The following is a 19848-nucleotide window of genomic DNA, read 5'->3' on the forward strand; positions in this document are numbered from 1 at the left end:
TTGTAATAGTGGTAGGAGTGGAACTGAGGAACGCAGTATGCAGTATGTACTGTATACTGCATACTGCGTTCCTCAGTAGTATGCAGTATGCAGTATGTACTGTATACTGCGTTCCTCAGTACTATGCAGTATGCAGTATGTACTGTATACTGCATACTGCGTTCCTCAGTAGTATGCAGTATACAGTACATACTGTATACTGCGTTCTTCAGTAGTATGCAGTATACAGTACATACTGTATACTGCGTTCCTCAGTAGTATGCAGTATACAGTACATACTGTATACTGCGTTACTCAGTAGTATGCAGTATGCAGTATGTACTGTATACTGCGTTCCTCAGTACTATGCAGTATGCAGTATGTACTGTATACTGCATACTGCGTTCCTCAGTGGTATGCAGTATGCAGTATGTACTGTATACTGCGTTCCTCAGTAGTATGCAGTATGCAGTATGTACTGTATACTGCATACTGCGTTCCTCAGTAGTATGCAGTATGCAGTATGTACTGTATACTGCATACTGCGTTCCTCAGTAGTATGCAGTATGCAGTATGCAGTATGTACTGTATACTGCATACTGCGTTCCTCAGTACTATGCAGTATGCAGTATGTACTGTATACTGCATACTGCGTTCCTCAGTAGTATGCAGTATGTACTGTATACTGCATACTGCGTTCCTCAGTAGTATGCAGTATGCAGTATGTGCTGTATACTGCATACTGCGTTCCTCAGTAGTATGCAGTATGTACTGTATACTGCATACTGCGTTCCTCAGTAGTATGCAGTATGTACTGTATACTGTATACTGCGTTCCTCAGTAGTATGCAGTATGTACTGTATACTGCATACTGCGTTCCTCAGTAGTATGCAGTATGCAGTATGTACTGTATACTGCATACTACTGAGGAACGCAGTATGCAGTATGTACTGTATACTGCATACTGCGTTCCTCAGTAGTATGCAGTATGCGGTTTCGAATACAGCGCAGACACTGACACTTCCGGTGAATACTTTCAAAATAAATATAATAATAATTATTTTTTTTGTGTTTACTTTATAAAGATAATATTAAGCATGCAACTTAAATCACAAAAATGCGGTTTTAATAAAATAATATGAAATGTCAGCAGCCAATTTAATCAAAAAAGCACTTGTCTTGCTGCCTTATAGCTTTTACCTCTTAGTGTTTGGTATTATAGTATATAATAATACTTATCTTTTACAAGTTTTTTTCCCATTAAGTCATATTTACACCTGCCAGTGTAAATATGACTTAATGACGTCAGTAATGTGTCTGACCGGATGTTGACTCTCATCGTCGGGAGGATGATCGGATGAGCTGCTAACGTCAAACAACTCCAGCTACACAGCGAGCAGACAGACAGGCTACACGTCTCTCACACAACCAGGTAATTCACCTCTCAACACACTGACAGCTGCACCATCAACATGAACTATGTTTCACAACGCTATAGACGTTTATTCCATTCATTTATGAACACGTGTTTGTTATTATCAGTCTGTTGTTTTCTCTGTCGAGAATGGCGACGCTAGCATGCTAACTAGCTAACGACAGCTAGCTAACATACAAACACACCTTTGTCCTACTAGTTACCTAACCAGCTGTAAACAAACATTGTCATTGACATTGTCAGTCATTCAGCAACCTTTTGTATAAGAGCAAGGTGGGATAAATGATCTGCCAGTTCGCTAACACTAGTAAACACTCCGTTAGCTAACATGTTAATAATAATGTGACTTGTTCTAGAAACGCGCCCTAATTCAAGTTAACATCATTCTGCTGCTAGCCTGCATTACGTAACTAAGTTGTTCATGGTTAGTTGTGCAAGTAGCTGTGAGCTGGATTATCTGAGGAAGGATTAAGAAACAACATCAGCTAGCTCTCTGGCTAGTTGCTTAGCTGAGAACAGGCACCTGCTGTATGTAAACACGTGTTATTGAGATGGTGTTTCACTTTTGTTTCTGGTGTCACTCAGCTGGGCTTTATTTACTTAAACTCAAAGGGGCAGTTTTGTTGAGCCTGAATAAAAGTCTGGATTTTGGCCACTAAAGTGATTCATTGTTATGTACCTTATTAACAATCAATCAATCAATCAATCAATCCTTTTATTGCCATATCAACCCACAGTTGATGGAATTTGCTTCGGTGCAGTGCAAGTAAAGTAACTTAAAGTAAAAAAAATAAAGTAAACCTCTATATTTTCATCATATTACAGGTTGTGGCACAGATTCCTCAGGAGGAATCTTTCTTTTCTCAGTAACAAGTAAGTATTTTTTTCATTGTTAGCCAGTTCTTTGTGAATATATTGACAGATTGGAAAATTGAAAGAGCCTCAATCTATTCTTATTTTTTTATTCTAATGTTTTTTTTATCTATTCTTTTGTTATTTTACTGCTTATTTGCACCAACAAAACCAAAGCAAATTCCTAGTGTATACCTCATACACCTGGCAATAAACACGATTCTGATTTGTTTCCTGTGGAAAACATTCACTAACACATTTTTGACCCACATAGTGATCTATTTTGGTGGGTTCAAATTTCCCTGCAGCTCTCTACAGTCACGACATCATAGTAAAATAATATCGCAGGCTTTACTGTACTGTTTGAGTACTCAACAAATATTAGACAGTGCTCCAATAAAGGAGAGCAACAAAAGTCAATGTTTTTCATCACAAAGTTGCTTAAAAAACCCTACTGCATTTTACTAAGTTGTCAAACTGCATGTGTTTTTTTTTTTTTAACAGAATAAAAGTCCACAGGAGAGTTGTGAGGGGAGCTTCGTGTCCAACCCCTTTCCCTATACAGACATCCGGCCACTATGTCCAGTGATCCTCCTCCTCCGTACCCCGGAGGACCCAGTGCCCCACTCATTGAGGAGAAGAATGGACAACCTGGTAATAAAACTAAACATGCAGGATTTTGGTGAATGTTAATGGGCACTCACAGATGCAGTGTGTGACCAAATTTTAATCATTATGGCTTGAGTAAACTGTCACCATGGAGACTTAAAAATAGTCCCTGTGTTTGTTAAAAAGTGCATCTCTGATTCATTAACCGAGAACAAAATGTTTTGAACACATAACCAAGCAGGGCCAGCTTGACTGGTTGGAGTTTGGTTTCATGTTGATTTGAGACTGAAATCATAACCTGAGAAGCTCCAGACAGAATGACATTAATGTAACACTTGCTGGTATCATAAAGCAGCTTGAATTGATCTAAACCACAACACCAATTAATATACCAAGAACTGCAAAAGTCTTAATAGAAAGTGCAATTGTATTGCAGTATGAATTCTTTGCATTTGTTGACTCTAACTCAAATCTGTGTGCACTTTTCTTCAATAGCTTTTTTTCTCTTTGTGTTTATCTTTCAATAACAGTTCCCATCAGAAATGCTCCCATACAGGGACAGCCCTTGCCTCCAGACTACGGTCCTCCACCCTACGAGGCCACACACCCAGGCTTCCTTCCCCCACATGTCCCTGGAGAAGGGCCCATGCCCATGCCAATGCCTCTACCACCTCCAGGTGCTGCAGACAGTCTACATTTATAAATAAACTAGTCAAATCAATTAAAATATTTAATCTTGATTAATGGCATGATTGTCCATAGTTATTTGTAAATTAATGACATTTTTTATCTGTTCTAAATGTACCTTAAAGGGAGATTTGTCAAGTATTTAATACTCTTATCAGCATGGGATTGGACAAATATACTTGCTTTATGCAAATATATGTATATATCTATTATTGGAAATCAATTAACAACATAAAACAATGACACATATTGTTCAGAAACCCTCACAGGTACTGCATTTAGCATACAAAATATGCTCAAATCATAACATGGCAAACTGCAGCCCAACAGGCAACAACAGCTGTCAGTGTGTCAGTGTGTCAGTGTGCTGACTTGACTATGACTTGCCCCAAACTGCATGTGATTATCATAAAGTGGGCATGTCTGTAAAGGGGAGACTCGTGGGTACCCATAGAACCCATTTTCATCCATATATCTTGAGGTCAGAGGTCAAGGAACCCCTTTGAAAATGGCCATACCAGTTTTTCCTCGCCAAAATTTAGCACAAGTTTGGAGAGTGTTATTTAGTCTCCTTCGCAACAAGCTAGTATGACATTTTGGTACCAATGGATTTCTTAAGTTTTTCTAATTTCATATGGTGCCAGCATCGTCACTCTTGCTTTAAAACTCTCCCGCCCGACACAACCTAAACATACCACAAGTTGCGCTAATGCGTTAAAGTAATTAGTGTTGCTAAAATGAGTTTGCGTTAACTCGTTTACTTTGACAGTCCTAAAATAAAACACCGCCATAACATATGATATGATGACAGATGGAGCAACATAAGCTTTCATTTGGAGCCATGTTTTTGGCCACTTGACGTGACATAATTCAATTATTTAGCTTTACCTTGTTAACTTTCTTCACCAGACACTTGTTTCCTTGGGCTCGGCTTCACCTTTGGTTGGTAGGAGCTGGGAAACCTAAACAAAGTATATATATATATACATATACATATATATACAGAGTATAAAATGTCTAAAAACTACATTGAGCTGCAATGTTGGATGTTAATTCTCAGTGGGTTTGGCAGTACTAGTGACACTTGAACATCAGTCATTGAATTCATTGTTAACATCACTTACCTGTGTCTAAATTCATATACAATACAGTATATTAAGTATCATTTCCTTCTACACAGGTGGCCCCTACCCACCTCCGCCCGGTCACTTTCCTCACCCGATGCCAGGACAGATGGGCCCCGGTCCCAGTCATTTTGTCCACATGGGAGGTCACACAGCGACCGTCCTGGCTCCTCCGGGAGCAGCCACCACCGTGACCGTACTGCAGGGGGAAATGTTCCAGACCTCACCGGTGCAGACGGTGTGTCCGCACTGTCAGCAGGCAATCGTCACCCGCATCTCCCACGATGTCGGCCTCATGAACACACTCTTCTGCCTCTTCTGCTTCTTTGTAGGGTAAGTAAGTAGCACACTCATTAAGGTCACCTAGCAGTTGTTTGTAGCATTGTGGTAGGGTTTTTGTTGGCCTTCTACTTTATAAATATTTATCACACACATAAGACCGCAGTTCTAAAATACACATGACTCCTTTAGAGTAAATTAGAGGCTCAAACTCATCAAGCCTTTTAACTGTCTGTTAGTAGTTCACACTCACGCATATTCTCGTAAACCCGTCTATATGCAAAGCAAGTGCAGCTGTTTATGGTTTGACACATGCAAATTAAAAAGATACTGTGGAAGAAAACCTACATAGCTGCCTGTGACCTGTATTTGAATAGGCTAACTATAGATACTCGTCTTCGTTTCATTCCTGTCCCCAGGCATGCAGAGAATACACCGGCTATTAACAGAGTTCATAAAGTTGCTTTTGTCACAGAAGCTGTGCTGACTCCAGATGTCTGCATGTTGACAAAAAGCTTTTGTTTTTTCTTCCATTGGACTTCCACTTCTACTTTTCTGGGCACTAAAGGTGCTAAATTTGAAATTCAGAGCATATCTATGATTGGGTTGTGTCTAGAAGGTAACCCGCATATTGCAAAACCTGATCTGAGATCTGCAAAAACTCTCGCGAGACTTGCTGCCCAACGAACTATGCTGACCTTACCTGTTTGAGATCAATGCCTAACCTTAACATATGGCGAGAGTTTCCCCAACTTGCGGGTTCCCCTTTTGACATTACCCTATGATTGAAGGATTGACTCCACGGCTGAGCCAGCGGCTAGCAGTTAATGGTGCTAACAGCACAATTGACGCCGTGCATCGGACGGGAAACCCACACATAGGGAGAGTGACTTCATTCTCTGCTCAGGATGGCATCACTCCACTCACTACAATAGCAAAATGGTTGTTTAACGTATTTAACCGTGTGCGGGTGTTTTCATTTGCATCATATTTTGTCTGTCCCTCGTTTTCAGGTGTGATCTCGGCTGCTGCTTGATTCCCTGTCTGATTGATGACCTCAAGGATGTGACACACACCTGCCCTTACTGTAAGGGCTACATTTATACATACAAGCGTATATGCTAACCACCGACAGCTGTATGCTACAGAGACATGTACATGCACACACATAAACTCACAGCTCCTCCTGCTGGTAGTGACAGGCTTTTTCCCCCCATTTTTGCAAAGTGTTGTGTAGCCCTCTTAAATTGTCAGTGCGGTTTTCTCATTAGTTCACCGAGTATTTACTGTATATATCTTTCAGCATTATTCTTTCATGTATAAATATGCATTTGAAATGTACAAATCTCACCGAAGTATAGAAGACCTAGGGCACTAAAACATCCACAGAGATGGATAGGCTGCAGGCACACGGGATCCTGTATGGAAAGCCGGAGAAAAGGCTTGTAATGTTACGCATGTTAACGGTAAACAAAAAAAATCTGGATAGACTGACAGCCTCAGTCGGCGAAAGCTGTGAAAATGGTCACTTTATTTATTTGAATTCATCTGTGAATCTTGCTGAGAAGCAACTTGCTGGGTTAGCTTTTCTTGTTTATTTTTGTATTTATTTTAAATATTTTATCCACTATTTTAACAAGTTAATATTGAGAACTGTGAACAGTTTTGTCCATTTTGATCATTTTGTTTCTAACAGACATAGTTTTTCCTTTTTATCATTACTCCTTTTTGAATGTGAGCAAATTAACGAACCATTTTCAGCTCGATAAAACTGATGTATTTGCTTGTCTGGGAATGCCCAAGATTGATGTTACTTGCTTTATTTATTAATCTTTTAGGCTTCAGTCAGTAGTCACGAAAGGTTCAGTGATTTACGGTTACGGCCATCTGTCCATGATGTACTTAATTTTGATAAAAAAGCAAAGAGTTGCACTTTAAGTTGGAATTCAATTTCCCCCTCTGATGCATTCATAAAAACTATCAACCTCAGCAATCACTGGTATTTGAGAGATTTGGGCTTTAGTGTCATCTCATGAGTAAAAGCAGTGTATAATTTCAGTAGACTTAAAAGTAGAGCTGACTGTTACTGATGGAGACACACTTAATGACATCTTGTGTCCTCTCTCTAGAAAAGTATCTTGGCAAACAAATTACAGTGGTGGCACCATCATCATCACATAACATTGTTTAGCCTGTAACCCTCCTAATATGGCATCAGCCCTTTAAGATTACCCGCATTGCTCAGATGCATGTTAGATTAATAAATACAGATGTCTAAATAGTGACCTCTCTGCTAGGACTAAGCTTCAAATAAATGATTGTATCCGACATCTTGCAAAAAGACATTGTGATTCCATTGAGATTACTACTAACAATGAAGGACCATTGTATGCTCACCACAGCATGCCCGATCTGCGGTTCACCATCACTCACAAAGTGCAGTTTGTCTGCATGAGCCACACATCAAAAAACAAATAATTCTCACTGGCTAGTTCCTTGACTATATATGCATTTGATTTCTTTTCTTCTTGAGGCTAGCTAAACTGTGCAAGAAAGTGAATTTTGAGTTGAAGGATTGCATTGAAACTTTTAATACGAAGTACTGTATGCCATTGTCGTGGATAATGCTGGTCTGCATTGCTCTCTAAATGTCTGTGATATGTATAACTATGTAAGTCAAAATTTGTTTGACTGTTGTGTACAGGTACTATTTTATCAATAAAAATCAGAACAGGACTTTTCCTTGAAACTCATTTTAATGTTATTTGGAAAATTAACCATGCCTATTAACATGTTCACATGCTTGAATGTTCAAAAAACACATTTTTCTCATAGTCTGTCTGAATATACCTGTATTCACCCTCTGTTTGAAACACTCTGTTTGAAACACTCTGTTTTAGCGCCCGTCTCTTTAAGACCCCCTCCTGAAAAAGTCCAATCTGCTCCGATTGGCTTGAGAGAAATATATGGTGAACCTTTGTAAAGGTAGCTCTCAAACTGTGGGTGATATATTCTAATGAGCCTGCATGTGACATAGGAAGGGGAGCCAAATCTCAATGGCTTGTTGAATCACGTTTTCTGTTCTAGACCGCCTACAAAAAACTGACTGGGTTGTCTTATCTCACAGTTTGTGGGTTGGTAGACGCTCCAGATACCCAGATGTATGAGCACAAGCACTGAAAAAGTGAGTTTTTTGGGATATGTCCCATTTACGTACATTACAATTCTCAAAGTGCAAAGATTTCAGTCTCTCCATCGGTGTCCACACGGGGCACTGCAGCATTTGTAGAAAGTCGTCATCGGTTCATCAGCTGATCTGGTCTGAATCTGCATGAAATACGCCCGAAGATGGCCACACTTGGGACAGGTTTCTGTAAGCAGATGGTAGTAAGTGTCAGTTTACAATCACAAGAAATCCTGGAGTTGACCATATTTGGTTTACTCTTTGCAAAAGAGAAGGCATGTATGAGACAATGCAGCTGTAACAGCTCACCGGATTAATATTCAAATTAATACATGAATCATCTCCAAGAAAAACAAATCTGTGTGTGCGAGCAGCCTTTATTTATTCTAGTAAAGATCTGCTTAGAAATCAGAACAGCTTTGCCAAGAACAACACACACTCAAGGAATCTAATGAGATTAACTGGTGCTTAGATTTTACTAGAAAGTTCAACAGTGTAATATTGATACAGTGAAAGGCTTTATTCAGTGCTGTGAAAAAAATAGACTCCATGAGTGTTTGTACAATTTGTTGTGCTTCAGTTTTAAGTTAAAATAAAAAACAAAACAAACTGATTTTAGGGTGTAGGATAGTTAAATTCAGAAAACATGATTAGTAGGGCTGCCCACTCTCAGTCGATTAGTAGACTAATCTTTAGTCGTTTTTTATGCTTTTTTCATGCTGTATGACTTATTTCCAAGAAACGTATGAGCACATCTGTGGTAAACACAAGATTTAAAGTGGTGCTGTTGTGTGATTCTTTGTGGAGAATCTCAGTTTTACAGATCAGTTGATTAAATCAACTAATCGACAAAAATCAAGAGTGTTAGTCGACTAAGAATTTCTTTGGTTGAGGACAGCCCTAGAGAGAAGTGTTGAATGTCAGTTCCACTGATGGCTTAAAATAAAATGACACCCTGAATCCAGCTATTGTTAAATAAAGAGCTGAAATTAAAAACATTGCTGAGAATGACAGATTATACGGTAGACGACATTATCACAACATTTTCCCCATGATGAGGATAGAATGGCCACACAGGTAATCCTGCAATATGTTTTATACTGTAAGACACTCCTAATGTGCCATCTGTGTGAATCATGAAGACTTTCACAGAATTTTATATTTTTTATTTATATAAAATATATATGTTATGTGATATCAAACATGCATAACATGGCAAAAGGCTGAGCTGCTCGAATGTCTAAATCGGGCTGTACACGAAAAATATACGTTTGCATGTCCTATTTTTCATTTCTGTGATTTAAATCTCAAACACAATTTGCTTATTACCTAAGTTTTATTTAAATCAACGATGACACTGTAGAGATCTAAGACAAACTAGGACTGTCAAATCTAACGCAATAATAATGCGTTAACGCAAATTTGTTTTAGCGCCATTCATTTCTTTAACGCATTAACGCAGCCTTGCAATTTTTAAGTTGCAGCGGGCTCAAACTAGAAAACCTGCAGAATCCATTGGTACCAACCATGTCATACTAGCTTGTCACGAAGGAGGCTAAATAACGCTCCAAACCGTACGCTAAATTTGGGTGAGGAAAAACTGGCATTGCCATTTTCAAAGGGGTCCCTTGACCTCTGACCTCCAGATATGTGAATGAAAATGGGTTCTATGGGTACCCACGAGTCTCCCCTTTACAGACATGTCCACTTTATGATAATCACATGCAGTTTGGGGCAAGTCATAGTCAAGTCAGCACACTGACACACTGACAGCTGTTGTTGCCTGTTGGGCTGCAGTTTGTTATGATTTGAGCATATTTTTTATGCTAAATGCAGTACCTGTGAGGGTTTCTGGACAATATCTGTCATTGTTTTGTGTTGTTAATTGATTTCCAATATTAAATATATACATACATTTAAGGTACATTGTGAACAGATACAAAATGTGATTAATAGCTATGGGCAATTATGCAATTAACTGCGATTAAATATCATAATTGATTGACAGCCCTAAAACAAACAAATGATTTTAAGTTAAAATTAAATGATTGTATAGATCTGCTCACTTTCAGGTCAGCACCGGCCCCTTTTGGATTAGATGTGCAAGTATAGGACCCCAGGATTACTGGCCTTTGATGCAGGGATAAACTGAAGCCTACACACACACACCATGAATTATGTCACTTACCAGGAGTTGAGTCCACGTTTTCCCAAGCTGCAGCTCCACCAAGAACATCATCAACCTCCTTCAGCTTGGGATACTTCCGATTATTTACCTACAGAAAAGAAAATCATGTCAAAGTTAAGGCAAGGCAGCTTTATTTGTAGAGCACATTTCAGCAACAGGGAAATTCAAAATGCTTCACATAAACATTCAAGAACATTAAGACAAAGTGCAAAAGAACATTAAGACATAATTAAAACAGTTATAAAAACATTAAAGATTAGAAAATAAAAACAAGCTAAAAATAAAAGCCATAGGATAGAAGTTAAAATAGAATATAACACACAAGAGTAAGAGCTGTAGTGCAGTATAAGAGCATTATCTGGTTTAATAAAAGGCAGCAGCAAGATAGCCACATGTGAGACCAAGGAGACATTAACACTGATTTAAAATAACCCATTGAAGGTACATAATGTCTCACCTTTCTGGTGATGTTGTGGACATATGGACAGGTGTTGCAGGCGAACCTCATGCACTTCTGTCCTTCCTCCACAATTAAAACATTCCCGCAGGTTGGACAAAACAGAAGCATGTTATCCGGGAATATATATGTAGCTAACAGCTACTGGGAAAACAACACAACTCAATACAAGTCACTCTCTTGTACACAGCTAGAGTGAACTGTTTAAACCTCCTTGCTGAACACAGTTTGAGGCATGTGGAGCAGCGGAAGTGGCTGATGAAAGCAGGTGCTACTCTTATTATCGCTCGGTGGGAAACGACACACAAATAATGGTTTTACATTAATTTAACAACCACATCCTAAAAAATACAACCACTTCTGAATAACATTGAATAACATTTGTCTACTTAATAAAATACCTTTTAAAGTGGTGTCTGAATTTTACGTCAACTAAAGCGGAACCTTTTATACTGAGCTACGGTTGCCTACCGGTATTTTTTGCTGTACACATTGTTTACTTCCTAGCTTTTTTGGCAGTGAAATAATTTCCAGTTTAAAAAGTGTCAGCTTGTATTTGTTAAATCTGAGTATCGCACTAAATGTTATAGTCTTTTTTACTTATATTATTTAGTAGTTTTATTGTTGCAAACGTGACAAAGTGTTAGTTAAATGACTTTAGTGTGTGATGATGGAGGAGCAGAGTAGAGACACTGTACTGTCTGTGAAGGATGAAGAGCTGGACGACCAGACAGAGATGACAGCTTTAGACCCAGAGGAGGAGGAGGAAGATGAGGAGGCTCTTCCTCACTCAGAGATCCTGGATATTTTCGAGGAGGGACTTGCTCGACTTGTGCAGGACCCTTTACTCTGTGATCTGCCAATTCAGGTTGGTTTGATCTGTCAGTAATAAACTTTATATGCAGTGTGTCCTGTGAGGAAAACTAGTTAAAATACAGAAATATTATATATATATATATATATATATATATATAAAATGTAGTGCATGTAAATGTAAAATATATTTATATTATAATATATATAATTAATATATATATATATTTATTATATATTATATAATATATATAATATAATATATATATATTAATTATATATATATATATATTTATTATATATTATATATAATATATATATATATTAATTATATATATTATATAATATATATATATTATTATATATATATTATAATATATATAATATAATATCATATATATATATTATAATATATATATAATATTATATAATATTATATAAAATACAGAATTTTTTTATATATATATATATATATAAAATGTACTGCATGTAAATGTAAAATATATTTATATTCTATAATATAATAATATATATATATATTTATTATATATATTATTAAATATATATTTATTATATATATATATATATATATATATATATATATATATATATATATATATATATAATTAAATATATTTTACATTTACTTGCAGTACATTCACACTCCTGGTTGAATACATCACAATCTTTCTTGAGATGTCTCTAGACTTCAATCTCATTTAACTGGTAGAATTGCTCAAACTTGGTTAAATTAAGTTCCCACTCCTTATTATAGTGAATGTCAGAGCAAAAAACAAGCCACAAAGTGGGGAAATGCTTTAAAGGTCCCATATTGTAAAAAGTGAGATTTTCGGGTCTTTTTATATTATAAAGCAGGTTTAAGTGCTATATAAATACTGTTAAACTATCAAAACGCTCAATATACGGAGAAATACACACAGCCCGTATTCAGAAATTGTGCGTTTGAAACAAGCCATTAGGTTTTCTGTCCATTTGTGATGTCACAAATTTACAATATTTAGACCGTTACACGGTTTTAAACGTAAACAGTCTAAATGTGTCCCAGTTTATTTCCTGTTGCAATATATGTAAATAACATCAGCTGACAGGAAGTAAACATGGACCCAAACTGTTGCCTAGCAACGCAATTCCGTTGCAATTCCATTGAAATGCACTAAAACGGAGTGTCTCAGACAGAGGGGTAAATACAGGTATATTCAGGCAAACAGTACGAGGAAAATAATGTGTTTTTTGAACATTACAACATGTAAACATGTTCTAGTAGAATCACAAAATACAAGTATGTACCTGAAAATGAGCACGATATGGGACCTTTAACAGGAATAACCCCTTGAGATGTACAGTATCGTTTTCAAGGGTGGTCCTCAACGAGAAAAAGACAATATAAGCACAATTAGACCAAACATTTAGTAAAAAGCAAAAATAACTAGATGAATAAAAGATAATTAAATGAAACCAAATGTGACAAATCAATAAATATCAAATAAGATCAGGAGATCATAATCATAGAGGTGTTACACCAAAAACTGTCAATAACCTGATATTTTCAGGTGGAATTTCATTTCATTCTCACTGTGCAATATCATTTTCCACTTCTGCATTTTTGTTAATAGTCTGTTTATTGTCAATTTTGTATAAAATGCTCCTATTTTTATACTTCCTTCTATTTAAATGGTTCATATTTGGTTACACTTTGTTTAGCTCTTTTTTTTACTGTGTTAGCTGACGCATCTTGTTTTTTGCACTATCCCCTTTGCTGCTGTACACTGCAAATTTCCCCACTGCGGGACTAATAAAGGAATATCTTATCTTATCTTATCTCTTATTATGGACATGTACAACTGATCCTATAATAAGAAGACAGGGCATTTTTGAACAAGTGGAAAGATGATATGGATTGTATATTTACAGGTAGATTATTACACTCAGTGGGAGGTTAAAATATAAAAGCTATTGACTTAGAGACAGCAGGAACAGAAAGAAAGAGCTGTATATAGTGTCTCAATTGATAATTAGAGGAGGAAGGTACCATACACTGTTTTAAATAGTGAGGGTAATTGTTGAAATGTATACATTTAAAAAATAAACTGCAGCCAATGTCTTATGATGGAAGAGGGTAATTTAAGTGTTGTTCAAATATAGAGGAAGTTTAGATCCATCCAAGTTCTGATATCATTTAAACAGTTCAATAGATAAAATAAGTCCTGTACATTTTCCTGAACCGAGATCATCTTTATCTTTAGGTGACTCTGGAGGAGGTGAATTCTCAGATTGCTTTGGAGTACGGCCAGGCGATGACTGTGAGGGTTTTAAAGGCAGATGGAGAGATAATGCGTAAGTGTTGAGATTGTTTTGTTGTGTCATTTTGAAGCAATACAGTAGTTTGTTTTCTGATCACATAATCATTTGTGAACACAATTATTCAAATTATAACAATAATGTTTGTTTTTTTTAAAGTTTATTTTTATTAACCATACCTTAAAACAATGTTCCTCCCTAAGCCATAGTGGTGGTGCAAAATGCCTGTGTACTTGATCTGAAGAAGGCCATTCGCAGATTCATGGAGCTGAAACAACAACGTGAAGGCGGAGTGAAACATGTCAGCTGGTAAATACACACACACACAAACACAAGAACATAAAAGTGATTTCAAATTTAAAAAACATGCCCAAACTGATTGCCTCGGTTTGCTTCCTTTCTTTTAAAGGAGATATGTTTGGAGAACGTATCAGTTAGTATTTCAAGGGGAAAAGCTTGAAGACGACAAGATGAGGCTTAAAGAGTAAGTGCATCAAATAATCACCTCTTTCACTTGTGGTGCTCTTATCATCAGCACTGTTTCACTCTATTTCTTTATATCTTCAGCTACGGGATCAGGAACAGAGATGAAGTGACGTTCATGAAGAGACTCAGGAAAAAGTGAAATGTCGCAGCCAACGTTTGTGACGTCAGGAAGAAACACCAGTTCCTTCAGTGTGTACTACCGGCCTCGCAGACTGGAAATGACTTTCACAAAGTATTCATGATTGTATGATTTGTATTTTAAGTGTTTTTTGGGGAAGTTTTGACATATCTTTGTACACATTACACACTGAGCATGCTTCTCAAAGACGCTACATGTAAATAAGATATCTGGAGATGTTAAGCCCCCATTTAACTGCCAGTGGGATTTTTGTATAGTTTTTCTGCAAACAATAAAACATATTTCCGTATTTTATTTTTATTTTTGTGTGTTTGTGTTTTACTTGCATCGCAACAAGAGCATGCTGTTACATTTTTCCAGAGAGGTGCCGTCGTAATCCGACAATTTGAATATTTCCTGGTATAAGTGAACACTGTTATGCCCTTGTTGACCTAGTTTGAATGTTACCTGTGAAGGATACACTGGGAGCAGCTGAGGACATATGGTAATAAACACGGTTTCTCTTTAATACTGTTTTATATGGGACTTTATGAACAATAGTTGAGTTGTTTTGAGTAATGTCTTTGACTTCTTAGTGTCTTAGTCTTCTTTTTTTTAAATTGTGAAACTTGTCTCTGGTTCATGTTACAGATGGGAGAGAAGTACAGTATATAAATGATACCTGCAAATATATTTGCTTTAATAGATTAAACGATTTATGAAACAATTAATACTTTCAAAATTGGTCTTTAGTTTGAGATGTCACTACTAGTAAACCTAAATCCAATTTTCTTCTTCATTCTATTTAACTAAGTACATTTACTAAAGTACTGTACTTCAGTACAATTTTGAGTTACTTGTGCTTTACTTGAGTATTTCTATTTTATGGTCCTTTATACTTCTACTCTACCATTTAGAATTCAATAATGTACTTTTTACTGCACTAAAATCAACTAATAAATGATAATGTATTATTACATGTATCCTTACGTTTGATTCAAACTAAAGAGAAAACAAGTGGAGGAAAGTAACTAACTACATTAACTCAAATACTGTAATTAAGTACAAATTTAAAGCACTTGTACTTTACTTGGGTGTTTCACTTTTATGCTACTTCATACTTCGAGTCTACTAGATCTTAGAGGCAAATATTATAAATAATACTCCACTGTATTTATCTAAAAGCTTTAGTTACTTTGCAGATTCAGATTATTAATAGAAAATATTATTTAACTAATAAATTCTGATATAACATTATAGATTAAGCCACCCAGCAGTATATAAAGTAATTAAAATTAGCTCCGCCGTTACCAGCTGCAACATTAAAGTGATAAAACATGAATGTATCAATAGTTAAAATCCAATAATATAATTAATATTATTCTGAAATGGGCCATTCTGCATAATGAGTTCTTTTACTTTTGGTACTTTGAGTATATTTTGATGCTAACACTTTAGTACTTTTACATAAATAAGATTTTGAATGCAGGACTTTTACTTGTAGGAGAGTATTCATATATTTAAAAGTACCTCTTCCACCACTACAGTATGGAGCATTTTGTACACCAAACAGGCATAAACATACAGTAACAAACATAAGATTTATATTGAAAACAATCCAACAATCACTCTTTGTCTTTCCAGCATTTACCATGGCTTCTTCAGACAGCGAGCTGATGCAGATAACTGCAGAGTTGAACCAGCTTTCACTCACGAAACAACAACTTCTGGAAAAAAATAAATTCAAGTCCATATTTCAGGAGTTGAGGAGTCGTATTGAATTTAGACAAACAGGTGGCGTATGAAATAAATTCTATAGCTTTCTCAAGTCTTTTGCATATTGTATATTTTGCACCTGCCGTCTCATGCTTATGAGTATATATGTTTCTGTTTTTTCTTTCAGAGGAGGAAGACTTAAGTCAGCCTGAGATCAACAGCATTGATGACAAACTGAAACAACTGGCAGAAAGGAAGGCAGAGCTCGAACAAAGCTACGAGAACATGCTCAATGCCAAAGATGAGAAGAATACAGAGAAAGTAGAAGCGAGTGAGTCCAAATTTACTGGCAGCAAATCATTGCTCATCATCATACGTTGGTTTTGTAACCACCTTTTTTCTTCACTGTTAGAGGACAGTTCCACCTCCTATCAGAAGAGTGAGCCTGCTGTTCCTGTCACCAAGATTTTCTATGTTGAGGCTCCACCTGATTTCCCTGGTGAGTCGGTGATGCACAAATGCTCATTTTAACTGTTCAATTTGAGGCTTTTGACTTCACAATGCAACACCTGCAGCCAGTCACACTTGTCACATCTAGTGAGAACAGACTTCTGTCCTTTAACATTTTTAAGCTTCATCAGTACAAACATTTTTTTGCACTGATCAAGTTCCTCATTCATTAGCTGGAGTGCAGCTCATATACAATTTTACGTGTGGACTTTTACACCCAACAAAAGAACAAAAATGCAGTTTTAGGGCAAATGGTGGACTGTTATCTGATTAATAGAGCACTTTATACCCCATGAGAGTTTGTTTTCATATTCTCTATCTTATGTTTTAGAAAAAAAGAAAACCTCAAATGTCCTTTTTATTATATGCAACAATATCTTACTTCATGCACGTGCAACCTTGTTGCACTTGTGTCAGTAAATGTAACTGAAATGCAGTGGCTCAAGGAGAACTCAGATCTTTTATTTAAGGAAAAGTAGCAATACCACAGTATAAAAATACTCTGTTACAAGTAAAAGTCCTGCATTCAATTTTTTACTTAAGTAAAAGTACAGAAGTATTGGCTTTAAAATATACTTAAAGTACCAAAAGTAAAAAAAAATAAAAATACTCATTATGCAGAATGGCCCATTTCAGAATAATATATATTATATTATTGGATCATAATTATTGATGCATTAATGTGTGCTTTAATATTGCAGCTGATAAAAGTGGAGCTAATTTTAATTACTTTATAAACTGCTGGGTAGCTTAACCTATAAGAATATATTGGAATTTATTTGTTGACTTCAGGAATGTCAATCGTCAAAAATATTTAATTGCGATGAATCGCATGATTGTCCATAGTTAATCGTGATTAATCGCAAATTAATCACACATTTTTTTATCTGTCCAAAATGTACCTTAAAGGGAGATTTGTCAAGTATTTAATACTCTTATCAACATAGGAGTGGACAAATATGCTGCTTTATGCAAATGTATGTAAATGAGAGACAGATAGTGTCCAGAAACCCTCACAGGTACTGCATTTAGCATAAAAGATATACTCAAATCATAACATAGCAAACTCAAGCCCAACAGGCAACAACAGCTGTCAGTGTGTCAGTGTGCTGACTTGACTATGACTTGCCCCAAACTGCATGTGATTATCATAAAGTGGGCATGTCTGTAAAGGGGAGACTCGTGGGTACCCATAGAACCCATTTTCATTCACATATCTTGAGGTCAAAGGTCAAGGGACCCCTTTGAAAATGGCCATGACAGTTTTTCCTCACCAAAATTTAGCGCAAGTTTGGAGCGTTATTTGGCCTCCTTCTCGACAAGCTAGACATGGCATGGTTCGTACCAATGGATTCCTTTTTCTAGTGTCATATGACACCACAACCTAAAAATCCCAAGTTGCGTTAATGCGGTTAGAGAAAATAGTAAATGTGAGATTTTTGTTGGTGAAACTAACATGAATTCTTCCTGTTCTTTACAGCCCCTGCAGTGATTCTGGACGTGGAAAACTTCCCAGTACTTCCATGCAGGACACAGTGTCCAGAGTGTCAGCAGTTTGTCGTGACAGAGACTTACACCGCTGTCAGCAGTGTGACCTGGCTGGTGTGTTGCATGACAGCTTTGGCGGGGTATGAAACCATTACCTCCACAGTGGTGAAATATTTGCATGAGAATATAATCACACCTTTGTCGGGCCTGTTTCTATTTTTGCAGCTGGTGTTACAGACATTGTTTTATGTTCCAAGGTTTGTTGAAATTGTATTTTGTTCCTGTTCCTTCTTTTGCAGCTGCGTGGTTGGTTGCTGCCTCGTTCCTTTCTGCTTCGATAGGTTCAAATCGACCATACACAGATGTCCGAAGTGTCGAACGAAAATTACTACTGTTAAAAAGCTGTGAGAGAAACGCAGCTGACGAGAACTTGAAGCTCAGACTGAAAGAGCATCAGACACATCGACCTAATGGTGAAGTAGCAGCACGGCTCCCTTGCAGAGTTCATCTGTTTGCATCCACTACCGTCATATCACTGAATATCAGTGGATGAGGGATAATGTTTATCAGTTCAGCAAGCACTTTGATTTTAATGGAGGAGCACATCTCAGAAGGAAAATGTGGCCTGTATGTAAATATATATCAGATTAGATTTTTAGGATGTATCTGTATATTCAAATAGATTTTTAACTGAATTAGAAAACCTGATCAATATGACTGTAAGGATGCTGTAGCACTTCAAATCTGTGAAGTTATTGAAATCATGTAAACATTCGGTTATCTATTAAGGCTTACACATGCGGTGAGCTGTTTGTTAAACAAAACAATAAAATTAAAGCCTTTCCTTGTATATTCTTTTAACGATTTTGACGATTATCATGGCCAAAAGAATTCACAATAATGATATTATCACTACATCCATAGAAAATTTGAAAAATACAACAACATAATATTAACTTGTGTGTTCTGTCTCTTTTTTGGCAAATGAATTACACTCAAAATGTGAGTGTAGGAAGGTGTAGAGTCTGTAACCATGGCTGTACAAAAGTGTGATTTAAAAGGCACTGGATTATTTTTGCTTTTACAGGCACATACAGCTGAGTATCATCAGTGGAAATTAGTTCCATGACTGCGTATATTTTGACCAAGTGTTGAAATATAAAGAGAGAAAAGCATAGATTATATTTCACATCAGAATAATGTAGATGTAGTATTACTATAGGAAACATAATGTATTCTTTCAGAAGACTTTTATCACGCGAGAGGCAGGCACCAGATTGATTTTCCAGTCAGTCTAGGAGTATATGTGATCTATGGTGTCAAAGGCCGCACTTAGATCCAGTAATAGAAGCACCAGGGGAAATCTGAATCCATAGTAAGCAGAGGATCATTCGCCACTTAAGTAAGTGGCAGGCCCTGAAAACACATTGACAAGGTCAAATCAATTACTGTTAAATATGTGAGCTGAGAGTTGCTGAGACACGACTCTTTCTGGTACTTTTGAAAAGAATGGTTAGAGATCGATCAATAATTATTCACTGGATCAAGGTGTGGTTTCTTCAGCAGAGGTTTAACCACAGCAGTTGGGAACAATGCCAGTCGTA

General features: G+C 36.6%; 4 protein-coding genes across 6 annotated transcripts; 3 read left to right on the forward strand and 1 right to left on the reverse strand.

Moving 5' to 3' along the window:
- Positions 1 to 1284: 1284 nt before the first annotated feature.
- On the forward strand, positions 1285 to 7701 carry cdip1 (cell death-inducing p53 target 1). 2 transcript variants are annotated; one of them, XM_037792199.1, is made up of 6 exons: positions 1297 to 1411; positions 2240 to 2287; positions 2771 to 2920; positions 3406 to 3552; positions 4743 to 5019; positions 5979 to 7701. In XM_037792199.1, exons 3-6 carry the CDS (start codon positions 2845 to 2847, stop codon positions 6088 to 6090), a joined length of 612 nt encoding a protein of 203 aa, XP_037648127.1. In that variant the 5' UTR covers positions 1297 to 1411; positions 2240 to 2287; positions 2771 to 2844; the 3' UTR covers positions 6091 to 7701. The 2 variants fall into 2 exon arrangements, with proteins under 2 accessions (XP_037648128.1, XP_037648127.1); XM_037792200.1 differs by lacking the exon at positions 2240 to 2287 and having other exon boundaries at positions 1285 to 1411.
- Positions 6738 to 11056, reverse strand: polr3k (polymerase (RNA) III (DNA directed) polypeptide K). Its single transcript, XM_037792204.1, has 4 exons — positions 10795 to 11056; positions 10338 to 10425; positions 8069 to 8336; positions 6738 to 7956 (listed from the first exon to the last, which is right to left on the reverse strand). The coding sequence occupies exons 1-3, from the start codon at positions 10903 to 10905 to the stop codon at positions 8209 to 8211; spliced, it is 327 nt and encodes a 108-aa protein (XP_037648132.1). The 5' UTR covers positions 10906 to 11056; the 3' UTR covers positions 6738 to 7956; positions 8069 to 8208.
- A 137-nt stretch (positions 11057 to 11193) lies between these two features.
- snrnp25 (small nuclear ribonucleoprotein 25) lies at positions 11194 to 15059 on the forward strand. 2 transcript variants are annotated; one of them, XM_037792203.1, is made up of 6 exons: positions 11194 to 11494; positions 11549 to 11662; positions 13872 to 13962; positions 14130 to 14235; positions 14336 to 14410; positions 14494 to 15059. In XM_037792203.1, exons 1-6 carry the CDS (start codon positions 11462 to 11464, stop codon positions 14549 to 14551), a joined length of 477 nt encoding a protein of 158 aa, XP_037648131.1. In that variant the 5' UTR covers positions 11194 to 11461; the 3' UTR covers positions 14552 to 15059. The 2 variants fall into 2 exon arrangements, with proteins under 2 accessions (XP_037648131.1, XP_037648130.1); XM_037792202.1 differs by having other exon boundaries at positions 11199 to 11662.
- Positions 15060 to 16181: 1122 nt separating this feature from the next.
- Positions 16182 to 19413, forward strand: LOC119501875. Its single transcript, XM_037792565.1, has 5 exons — positions 16182 to 16324; positions 16434 to 16577; positions 16659 to 16745; positions 18237 to 18384; positions 18544 to 19413. Exons 1-5 carry the CDS (start codon positions 16183 to 16185, stop codon positions 18650 to 18652), a joined length of 630 nt encoding a protein of 209 aa, XP_037648493.1. The 5' UTR covers position 16182; the 3' UTR covers positions 18653 to 19413.
- The last annotated feature ends 435 nt before the right edge of the window (positions 19414 to 19848 follow it).

The sequence above is a fragment of the Sebastes umbrosus genome, chromosome 14, assembly GCF_015220745.1.
Source record: "Sebastes umbrosus isolate fSebUmb1 chromosome 14, fSebUmb1.pri, whole genome shotgun sequence".
In the NCBI taxonomy this organism is placed as follows: domain Eukaryota; kingdom Metazoa; phylum Chordata; class Actinopteri; order Perciformes; family Sebastidae; genus Sebastes; species Sebastes umbrosus.

Coding starts and splice junctions, on each gene's coding strand:
- cdip1 (XM_037792200.1), top strand. CDS start 2,845: ATGTCCAGTGATCCTCCTCCTCCGTACCCCGGAGGACCCAGTGCCCCA. Junction 3,553..4,742: donor AATGCCTCTACCACCTCCAG/GTGCTGCAGACA, acceptor CCTTCTACACAG/GTGGCCCCTACCCACCTCCG. Junction 5,020..5,978: donor CTCTTCTGCTTCTTTGTAGG/GTAAGTAAGTAG, acceptor CCTCGTTTTCAG/GTGTGATCTCGGCTGCTGCT.
- polr3k (XM_037792204.1), bottom strand. CDS start 10,905: ATGCTTCTGTTTTGTCCAACCTGCGGGAATGTTTTAATTGTGGAGGAA. Junction 10,426..10,794: donor TCCACAACATCACCAGAAAG/GTGAGACATTAT, acceptor TCTTTTCTGTAG/GTAAATAATCGGAAGTATCC. Junction 8,337..10,337: donor AAACGTGGACTCAACTCCTG/GTAAGTGACATA, acceptor ATCTGCTTACAG/AAACCTGTCCCAAGTGTGGC.
- snrnp25 (XM_037792202.1), top strand. CDS start 11,462: ATGATGGAGGAGCAGAGTAGAGACACTGTACTGTCTGTGAAGGATGAA. Junction 11,663..13,871: donor TCTGTGATCTGCCAATTCAG/GTTGGTTTGATC, acceptor CTTTATCTTTAG/GTGACTCTGGAGGAGGTGAA. Junction 14,411..14,493: donor GACAAGATGAGGCTTAAAGA/GTAAGTGCATCA, acceptor TTATATCTTCAG/CTACGGGATCAGGAACAGAG.
- LOC119501875 (XM_037792565.1), top strand. CDS start 16,183: ATGGCTTCTTCAGACAGCGAGCTGATGCAGATAACTGCAGAGTTGAAC. Junction 16,746..18,236: donor GGCTCCACCTGATTTCCCTG/GTGAGTCGGTGA, acceptor TGTTCTTTACAG/CCCCTGCAGTGATTCTGGAC. Junction 18,385..18,543: donor TGCATGACAGCTTTGGCGGG/GTATGAAACCAT, acceptor CTTCTTTTGCAG/CTGCGTGGTTGGTTGCTGCC.